This window comes from Misgurnus anguillicaudatus, chromosome 21, assembly GCF_027580225.2.
Source record: "Misgurnus anguillicaudatus chromosome 21, ASM2758022v2, whole genome shotgun sequence".
Taxonomy (NCBI): domain Eukaryota; kingdom Metazoa; phylum Chordata; class Actinopteri; order Cypriniformes; family Cobitidae; genus Misgurnus; species Misgurnus anguillicaudatus.
Window position 1 is genome coordinate 59,524,471 of NC_073357.2, and position 10,988 is coordinate 59,535,458.

Sequence of the window (10,988 nt, forward strand, 5' to 3'; positions counted from 1 at the left end):
GAAAAAACAAAAAAGTTATCAACAAAAATAATCAATGTTCTTGTCTACTGCAATCATCCTTCTGTTATTGACAATCATGGAACATTAGAGCACTGAAGGACATGTGAGTGGTGTTTGCAGAAACGAATAGGTTTTACGAATAATTCAAAATGGTGGAAAATTTTTCATGACGGAAAATGACGTCATAGGGTCGTATTGAGCCAAGGAATCAGAGGAAGCAAGAATTTCGTTTCTAGGACCTACGGATCAGAAGTTATAAGCAAAAACATAAGTGAAACTTTGGACTGTTGGTGACGCTAGTGGGTTAGAGATAGAGACTCCAAATTTGCTGTGGGGACACATTGGACTGTCCTTTATCAGTGTGCCAAATTTCATAACTTTCCTACGTACAGTTCTATGGGCTGCCATAGACCGCAATGGCGGAGAAAGAAAAAGAAAAAGAAGAAAACTAACAGATACAATAGGGGTCTTCGCCCATTCTGGGCTTGACCCCTAAATACATTCTGGGAAGCCTGAATTGTCATCTAAAATATAGATAACATCAGTGACAAAAAAGCAGCACAAGCTTTTTTAATGTAATGTAGCACAATTTTTGTAATGTAGTAAAAATATAAAAATACATTAAGCTGTCATTTAAGTTGATTTATAATGTTAAGAGGAAGCATACAACAAACGTGTGTCTTCATTATAGTGGAGAGAAATACAATGAGTTAAATGTGGTGCATGCATACCAAAGGAAACAATGATCACCTGAATGGTGACTTCACAAAAAAACTATAATTTACAAAAGAAAACATCAATAATGTTACAAAGAGTTTAAATTCTAAGAAACTGATTTATATCAGTTGTTATTCTTGGACCAAAGACCAAAAAGAGTTCTGCTATTGTTTGTTACAAGCTGAAGAACCCTTATTTGGTACTACCATTTTTCTTAAGAATTTAAGGGTTGAATTAAGTGGTGAGTTGTTTTAAATAGCTTATGAAACAATTTGAAATTGTTTAACTTCATTTGTTAGGTTACAGTTTTTACGATTGCTTACACACTAAATTTTAACTTTTCCCACAATTAGCAAAACCTTACACTCAAGGAGCAAAACACAAGGCAAGATTTGCACAACTGTAAGCACATTGTCAGCTTCACACTATTTGCAAAACATTACACACAGTGATTTGCAAAACACTAAACACACTTCAGGATGTCACATTCTTGTAATTCCAAAGCACTGACTGTCAAATGACCACACTTATGAGCCATTCTGTTAAACACAGCCATCAGGTGCACAAACACACTATTGCTAAATTGTAGACACACCAATCAGGTTTAAGCACTATAAAAATGCAGCAGGTCCTGCATGAATTCATATATATTGATGAGAAAGGGTTAAAAATCACAAAAGCAAGAAGGAGAGGCAGAAATATCATTGGCCACTGAGCTATAATCAATGTAGGGCAACGTAAAGGTAACATCACCCTTCGCGCTGCCATTTCACAGCATGGGGTTCTCCTCCATCATGCCAAAATGAGCCCTTAGAACACACCTCACATTCTCACATTTTTGGACAGATTGCACCACATTGTCACAGCAGGTATGAAATGCACCAGATACATTACACTGTCATTTGGGACATTGTGTCATTCCACTGCTTTGCTTTGGTCCAGAACTGGTTTCAACACCATCCACAGTTGACAATACTATACCTTCCACCATACTCTCCGTTTCTAAACCCTATCGAAGAGTTTTTCTCTGCATGGCGGTGGAAGGTTCACGATCTCCAGCCCCAGTCTCAGGTACCCCTCATTCAGGCCATGGAGGACGCCTGTGACCAAGTTGACACCGTAGCTGTGCAAGGATGGATTCAACATTCAAGACGGTTCTTCTCGTGTTGTCTTACTAATGAAGATATTGCTTGTGATGTTGATGAAATTCTTTGGTCAGATCTAGCTAAGCGAAGAGATAATAGGATCTCTGCTGAAAAAACAGCATAGACCAGCATCATTCCCATGCTGGTTTGGTGCTGGTTTAGCTGGTGGTCACCAGCATACAAGCACCAAAACACATCATATGCTGGTCTAACCAGAATTGGATGCTGGTGCTGGTATGCTGAGGACACAATACATTTTTTATGCCGTAATCTCACCCTTAGGCAATTCAGAGAAACTGGTTTGTTGGCTTCCATTAAGAATCTGATAAAAAGAAATGTATAAGAAAGCATGTTTATATAGTGTGACACAGCAGTCCTGGTTTAAAGCAGTGCTTCTCAATTATTTTCTGTCACGCCCCCCCCCCCTAGGAAGAGGTAAACATTTCGTGCCCCCCCCAACTCTCCGCCGCGACTGTAAATAGTGTAATTTGCCTATAAAATTACACATCTGCAAAACATTGTATCCTTATTAACATTGAGAAAACACAAAAAGAAAACACAAAAAAAAGAAATATCGATTAACTTACAACAAAGAATAACTTTATTAACATTGTTTTTTAGTCTGTAACAGAAAAGACTTTTTATTTGCCTGAAATAAAAAAATCAATCCTTATTTAAAGTATAATATTTTTTTGACCATTTGATACTGAAAAATTAAATATAATCAATAAATAGCACAAGCGGTTTACAGCGTGATTGGGGTGTAATGTCTTTCAAAATCACTTCCTGAAAAAGTATTTTCCCTGGGGTCTCGCATTAGTCATATTTACATGTACATTTATTCGTTCAGTAGTGCATAAAGCAAATTGATAATATTTTTCTGAAAAAAAAGACATATTACAATGATGAAGAAAGCCAAAATATGAAATGTTATAGATGCATATTTACTGAATAATTTATACATTTATAGTTTTGGGCCATAGTGAAAATGTAACCTAAAATCTAGGGCAAATTTTGCTTTTAAAGAATGAATTTAGTCCTTATTGCATTATATGCCAAGTTCAGAAATGCATTTTTGACAAAAACTAGAATGCTAAAACAAGAACAATTTTTCCTATTAAAAATGCCTGTTTTTATTTTAAACAGTTACTCAGTGACAAAAACTCAAGTTTGTAACAACATTAGAAAGTGAGAAAATGAAGACAGAATTCATAAGTTCAATCGTTATCGGGAAACGCATTGCAGGGCAATAGCAGCACACATATTTAAAAGATAAATATATGCTACAAATGAAATCATGTTTATTGTGAAATACATACAATAATACAACAGGGAGATTAATATTAATGTATTTATATTGAATACATTTTTTATTTATAAAATGTAACTTAACCAATCACTTATTTTTTCAAACAAAAGAATACTGAAATCTAGTGGTGAAATATTCTGCAGTTTTGTGCATAATGATTTTATATCACAAGATGCATTATGTAAAAGATAGCTCCAGTCACTGATGCTCATTGGTCATTCATTGTCCTCTCTTTTTAAGCTCATCTGCCTAAAGTTGAACCCTGTTTACCAAACCTTTAAGAAAACCTTCATAAGAAACCAAAAGTATAGAAATAACACAGATTATAAGCATGTTTAGCAGTCAGACTAAATCAAGTACATTATCTCTCAGATGACTGGCAGCTTCTGACAGTTGTGTGCTGTAAATTAGATTAAATCTAAAATAATCTAAAACAACAGCAGACTTTCACTTACTATGGAAGTCAATGATCACTATCTGCTATGTGTTTACCATCATTTCTCAAAATATCTTATTTTGTGTTCATCAGAAAAAAATCATACAGGTTTAGAACAACATGCGGATGAGGAAATGATGAAAGAATTTTTATTTTAAGGTGAACTATCCCTTTAAAGAATGAGCAGAATCCAAGAGCAGAGATCAAAGAGGATCAGGGAAAGAAAAAGAAGATGACCAGATCATACATAAACATTGTCTTTTATCCCTTCCTTGACCATGTGACCAAACCCAACATGATATATTCAAACTGACCCATCAGAAGATCACCTTTAACCTCCGCTGTATTGGATAAATAACTCAATAGTCTTTGATTAATATCAGTGAGCACAGAAATGGGACAGAAAAGGGGGTGGTGACAGAATAATACATTCTCTACATTTTCAATCTTACAATTCTACAATATTTAAGGCATATTTACATCACAGTAAAGAAATAAACTAATTACAAATTTAAAAAAAATATATACACAATGCTGTCATTCAAATGACTTTATAAATGTGTTTAGAACAAGACAAAGATTAATAAAGACAAGAAATGTATCCATGAATGTTCATTCTGTAACAAATAATACACTTTAAACAAAATTAACGAATTAAACAATAATAAATACATATAATTCAACACATCAATAAAATATGTGTCAAATAACAACCAAAAAAATGTTTTACAATAAGAAATTGCATTTAAAAATGTGTTCTCTTTTATAAACAGCGGACTCAAGTTTAAACAAAAATTATAAATATCTTAAAAATGTGAGATTTATGTGCTTAAGGATCTCCTAATTTACTTCATTTAAGTTAAAGCTATCATAACACACACTGTAAAGGCAACATTCATCCACAGAGGGGCAGACTGACAGCGTGTTTCCTCCTGACAATCACATACTTTTGGTGCACCAATTTGCAGTACCTTCAACATATTTTTTGTGCTACCGTCGATTGTGCTATGCCAATGACAAGCTTCTTCATTTGCCACATAAATTAAGTTGTCCAGACATCTGTTTTTTTTTTTTTTTTTTTGATTAACTTCAGAGATAATTTATATTTTAAGGTGCCACCCACTGGCCCAACGGCGGAATCCAATGGCGTGGTGAAGGGATCACGTGTTCTTGCCGTCCGTAGCGCAATTTATAAAATATCAATATTATTCTGATCACAATTTATATTCACTATTATTATATTTTAAAGGGATAGTTCGGCCAAAAACGATATTAAACCCATGATTTACTCACCCCCAAGCTGTCCAAGTTGCATATGTCCATCGTTTTTCAGACAAACACATTTTCGGATATTTTAGAAAATATTTTAGACTTTCTGTTGATTAAATGTAATGTTACGTGGTCCAGCCATAGTCCACGACCTTCAAGTCCAAAAAAAGTGCGTCCATCCTTCACAAATTAAATCCAAACGGCTCCAGGATGATAAACAAAGGTCTTCTGAGGGTAATCCGTGCGGTGTTGTTGTAGAAATATCCATATTTAAAATGTTATTAACGTAATTAAATACCTTCCGGTAGCGCCGCCATCCCAGACTCAGGAGAGAGTATTAGCGTAGTGTACGCACTTTTCTTAGTGACGTATGACAAATTCGGAGTGCGGGGGGACAGAGCAGCAGCAGAGAAACCGCTGTACGCTGCGTAAGCGCTCCTCCTGAATGCGGATGATACTAAGATGGCGGCGCTACCGGAAGGTAGTTAATTACGTTAATAAAATTTTAAATATGGATATTTCTACAACAACACCGCACGGATTACCCTCAAGTTGATCGCACACCGGCCGCGCAGCGCCGCGTCGCGCCTAGCAGAACTCGGAGGTATTGTAAACCAGAAGTGCACATTAACTAGCGCGAGCTTCGTCAGATAGCGTCTACTTCAAAATGCAAAATATACATTAGCAGCCAATGTTAATTGTTAATGATTTGGGACAAATATGATGTTATTTAATGTTAAACTGTGTGAGTGGTGCTGTGTGGCGCGACAGGGATTTAAACAACTTCCTGAGTCACAGCTGGGCGGCGCGGACAGGCGCCACCTGGCGGCGCCGGTGTGCGTACACTCATAGAAAACAATGTGTTACATTTTTTTAGAACGGCGCGGCGCTGCGCCGGTGTGCGATCCCCTTTAGAAGACCTTTGTTTATCATCCTGGAGCCGTTTGGATTTAATTTGTGAAGGATGGACGCACTTTTTTTGGACTTGAAGGTCGTGGACTATGGCTGGACCCCGTAACATTACATTTAATCAACAGAAAGATCTAAAATATTTTCTAAAATATCCGAAAATGTGTTTGTCTGAAAAACGATGGACATATGCAACTCGGACAGCTTGGGGGTGAGTAAATCATGGTTTTAATATTGTTTTTGGCCGAACTATCCATTTAAAGCAACACTATGTAGTTTCCATGTAAAATGACTTACAGCTCCCCCATGTGGTTGAAAAGCGCAACAGTGCTTGGAATCAGACACTCTTCTGCAGGCAGGGGGAGGGGCGGGGCTGTGTGCTCTACCCTCCACCTCCACTTTCAGAGTGTGTTTGTAGCAGCTAGGAGGTTGCCCAGGTTGCAGCAACAGTACTATTTGTCCAGTTAAAAGTTGTTCTATCACTGAAATAATTTTGGAGACATTATTTAAAGGTAAAAAACTACATAGTGTTACTTTAATTCCCTTATTATTTAGAATGAATTACATTCACATAGAGAACATAATGTATCTCTGGAGGTGCTTAAGGCAGTTCTGTACAGCTGGGTGTAGAGGCATTTCTCCTTCAAACTTAAAGTCAAAGGTTTATCCAAACACACTATAAAAATATGAGGATCCATCTATGTTGTGATTGAGTCGTTATTACCTCCAATCTACAACGGTGGGTATTAACTCCAATCATATTTTCAGTCGAGGTAATTCCTAATCTACCCCCCTCCGGTATATTTATAAAATATAATAAAAGACTTGACAAGGTTTAAAATGAATAGATGTTAACAATTTATTTTGCCAGGCAGGTTACACTTAAATCAATCATTCATCAATCAAAAATATCCACAACTACAAAGATCAGCACAATGTCAAAATCATACCTGGCAATCAAAAACACACAAAGGGCCCTATTTTAACGACCTGAAACGCAAGTGCGAAGCGCAAAGCGCAAGTGACTTTGTGGGCGGATCTTGGGCACTGTTGCTATTTTCCCGGCGGGAGAAATAATTCTTGCGCCAGGCGCAAATCAATAAGGGGTTGGTTTGAAGTAGGTTCATTATTCATAGGTGTGGTTTGGGCGTAACGTCAAATAAACCAATCAGAACGTCATCCAACATTCCCTTTAAACGCAAGTTCCATAACGGGTTGCTATTATTATGACGGATTTACCAGGCGCACGCCAGGAGTGGTTCACAGCTGAGGAGACCCAAGTTCTTGTAAGAGCAGTCAAAGACAGAGAAGTTGTTTTGTATGGGGATGGGAGAAACCCGCCCAAATCAGCGTCGGTTAAACAGGCGTGGGAGCAAAATTGTCTCATCAGCTGGCATCCCCAGGACGTTGCGCCGCAAGCGCTACAATGATGTCAGGAGACGGGGGAATCCCAAGCTTGCCAGCATAAATCGGGCACGCCGTGTAACGGGAGGTGGATCTGCTTCTACACCTGACACCAGCAGAGGACATCACTGCGTCCACCCTCACCGCTGAAAGCAAAGAAATGCAAGCAGTCCAACCCCAAAGTACACTTACAAATCAAGTTCATATACATTAAGGTTTCTTATTATACGACTCTCTGGAATGCTTGATTCTGATTGGTCAGTTGAGACATTTGCAGGTTCGTTCTTTTCAAATAATAACTCCAAAGTAATAACGCATAGCCGGACTACTTGTAAGTTTAAAATCCCTTCGCGCCAACAAAGATTACTGTTTGGCGCCATCTTGTGACAAACACTGGACAACCACAATTAAGAATGGAACATTTTGACATTAATTTTAACATGTACGGAAAAAAACAAAACATTTAAACAGTGGATAGAAGAACGAACAACGACAAGACACAGAGAGCTTACTGAGACTGAACTTGACAAAATAGAGCATGACAGCTACGAAGCCAACACCAAAAAAAAAAAAAAAAAATACAGAATGGGCATTAAAACTTCTCAAAGACTGGCTAAAACAGAAAAATTGGAGACAGACAAGTATGAAGCAGAGGATCTTAATAAGGTATTACTATCATTTTATGCATCTGTGCAAAGTTTCGCGGAAGGATAAAAATGTTAATTTAAAACAAATATGCCAATAAAATGTTTTAAATTTATATTCATGTCCAGTTTTTTTTCTTATGTGGCAAGTAGCCGTGTAATAAGCGGGATAATGTAGAGGCAGCCGGTAGTTATTGTAAAATAAGCCCCTTCAGTGTGATACAAGACCCTCCGCTTCGCGTCGGGTCCTGATCACACTGTCAGGGCTTATTTCCCAATAACTACCGGCTGCCTCTACATTATCCCTTACATATGAAAACATTTTAATTATTATTTACATAAAATAAACGTAATACAGCCACACAACAAACTTATGAAAATATTTTAATCGTTATTTGCATGAGAATTTTTTAACGCAGACACACAAAATAAATAAAAACTATCACCACAATGCTCACCACAATGATTTCCCTTATCTCATGTGTTAATATTTTTTATTGTAACAATTTATGATTTGCAAAAATAACTGTTACATCTGTGTAGATTAGATAAGCAAAGTGTGTGCGCGTTGTGCACGCTATATATTATGGTCAAGCATGCACCCTTAAAATAGCATAATGAACAACGCGCAACGCGCCACTGACCCACACCGGAACACGCCTCCTTTTTTGTGTTGAATTGCCCAGGGAGCGCAAGTTCATTCCCTAGTTTGCCGACGTGCGTCTGTGGAGGGAAAAGCCAGCTGTGCGCCGGTGCAAAATACGAATGATACATGCGTCACTGACAAAGTCAATTGCGCTGGGTGCAAGATAGGGCCCATAGTGTGGAAGCTTCTGACAGAATGCCTCCCAGAATATTTTGCCAGGCCATCTTTTATACACAGCTTGAGACATCGTAAAACTACAAAAATCCAGTTTGACCTGTATCAAGTGATACTAAAGAATACCTGGTCAAACTAGCCAGAAGTATCCTGGCAAAACCCCAACTCTACAAGAAATGTATCTTCTATCCTAAGTTCTAAAACCTTGATCCATCTTATCTTAGACTTAGAAATGAGACCTTTTTACTTATTGCACCATGACATTTAAAATAATACTAAACATGAATATAAAATTACAATCTTAGAACCACATATTATGTATACATTACATCACATATTTCAGCAGATACCCAAAGATGTGAGCCTGAAGGCTAACAGTGCAAAAGCCTTTGTGATGAAGAGATTAGGAGCACAAAGAGTTTCATGTCTGTAACCAGTTCAACCTGAGGGTCAAATTTGGGTTAGCAACTCCACCTGAGGTTTAATTGTTTTACAGTGACTCTTCAAGAATAAACTTCAAGTTGATTATTTATCATCCAGTATTACACTATTTTTGTTGAATGTTCTTTTTTTTGCCAGAACATATCTTGTGATTTTAAGAAATTATATTTCAGCGAACAATCTATTGAGTCACTATTGACCATCTTCCACATGTTGATCAGATCAGGTGGGAGCAATTTATGTACCACTATCAAGTTCCTATAAAAGCACGGATCCCGATTCATTTGACTAGTTTCCTTGCTTACAATCCCAAAAGTTTTGAAAGCATAGTGTTGAATTAGGGTTACGTTAAGCACTTCTAGACACATCCCAAGAAACACATCGTCGATGGGATAAAGTTCAACAGTTTCACATGCTTTGTAAAGTTTACGTGCAAGGGGGCCATCCATCAGGAAACCTCCTCCACTAGCATACGGCGGGTAGCTATTGTTTTTATATAAGACTTGGGGAATGTAATACTTGCTATTCTTTTGGCGAATGGGCTTGGCACTAAAAAGAACATCACCAACAAAGAGGTCTTTCACGTTTTTGCTTCCCTCCAGATATTCAAAGATGTTGGAAATGCTGACAAACACGTCGTCGTCTCCTTTGAAGATGTGCCGGGCATTTCTGCAGTACATGGAGAACCATTTCAAGAAGTGAATCTCCTTTAGGGTGAGGTTGAAGAAACTATCCATGAAGTCCCACTGGAGGATGTCCCCATAAATTTGATCCTCATATTCCAGAAGTTTTTGATGGTTGGCTCTCTCTTCTTGATTGGAAGACACCCCGAGAAGAAAAACGGTTTTGATCCTTTTCCCGTCTACCGTCTGCTCTTTGCCCCACGTTTGCCTTATCACCTCTCTCCGGTCATGTTGCGTTATCACCGACTTGATGACGATCAACAAGTCGATGTCTCCAGCACACTTCTCCGGGTGATTTATTAGCATAGGAAAGTATCGGCAATGCCTGTAAAGCATAAATTGCTGGAAATTGGATTCAAGATTCGTGAACCACTCTTGGGATGAGAGATTAGGGTTGGCACGGCAGTTGGATCTGATGATATCCCAGGTTGTGGGCACTGCTGGTCTTTCCATACTCTTGTTCCAGAAGTTTACAGAAATGGGATTGGGGCCCTCACCCGTATGGAGCTCCGAACGCATCTGTAAGTCCTGAAGTGGCCTGATGTTTTCTCTCTGGATGACTATCTGGATGATAGTAAACATCACTAATGCCAAGAAGACCAAGAGGCATGTGCGCTGGTAAAACTGCTGCTGTTTTTTGACTGTCATCCTAGATGAAAATGAAAAAGTGAACATTTACATTACATTTACACATTTGGCAGATGCTTTTATTCAAAGTGATCCACAGTACCTATATATTATATTAGCATGTGTGTTCCGCAGTGTTGTATTCAAGACCAGCTTATTCGAGTCTAGACCAGCTCATTCGAGTCTGAGTCAAGACCAAGTCCACCTAAAGTTGGGTCTGAGAAAGACTTAAGACTTATTTCTGATCTCACTCAATTTATGTTTTGTTAAAAATGTCAAAGTCACCCTCAGTTTAATGATTTTGAAATCCACTCTATAATATTAGGTCCTACAATATGCACAGGTCCACTGAAACATATAACACAGAGTCTGAGTATTGGGTTTTGTCAATAAATTATCGGTGGGTATATAAATTTACTGTATTGAAATTATCAGTAGCGGTCGGTGAGTGTTTTTTTCTAATTGAATTTTTTTAATTATATTTATTCTAAATAAATAAATAAGAATGAATGAATAAAGATTTAGGTGGTTGATTTTATGGATAGAGAATTTTTAAGGAAAAGGTCACGAGTCTGTGTTAATGA

The 10,988-nt window shown here is 37.7% G+C and overlaps 1 protein-coding gene across 1 annotated transcript; it reads right to left on the reverse strand.

Moving 5' to 3' along the window:
• Positions 1 to 8,764: 8,764 nt before the first annotated feature.
• On the reverse strand, positions 8,765 to 10,417 carry LOC129452620 (UDP-GlcNAc:betaGal beta-1,3-N-acetylglucosaminyltransferase 7-like). The gene has a single exon (XM_055216601.2). The coding sequence runs from the start codon at positions 10,357 to 10,359 to the stop codon at positions 9,196 to 9,198; it is 1,164 nt and encodes a 387-aa protein (XP_055072576.2). The 5' UTR covers positions 10,360 to 10,417; the 3' UTR covers positions 8,765 to 9,195.
• Positions 10,418 to 10,988: the final 571 nt, after the last annotated feature.

Bases quoted from the DNA above. Each gene is read 5' to 3' on its own strand.
- LOC129452620 (XM_055216601.2), bottom strand. From the start codon at position 10,359: ATGTTTACTATCATCCAGATAGTCATCCAGAGAGAAAACATCAGGCCA.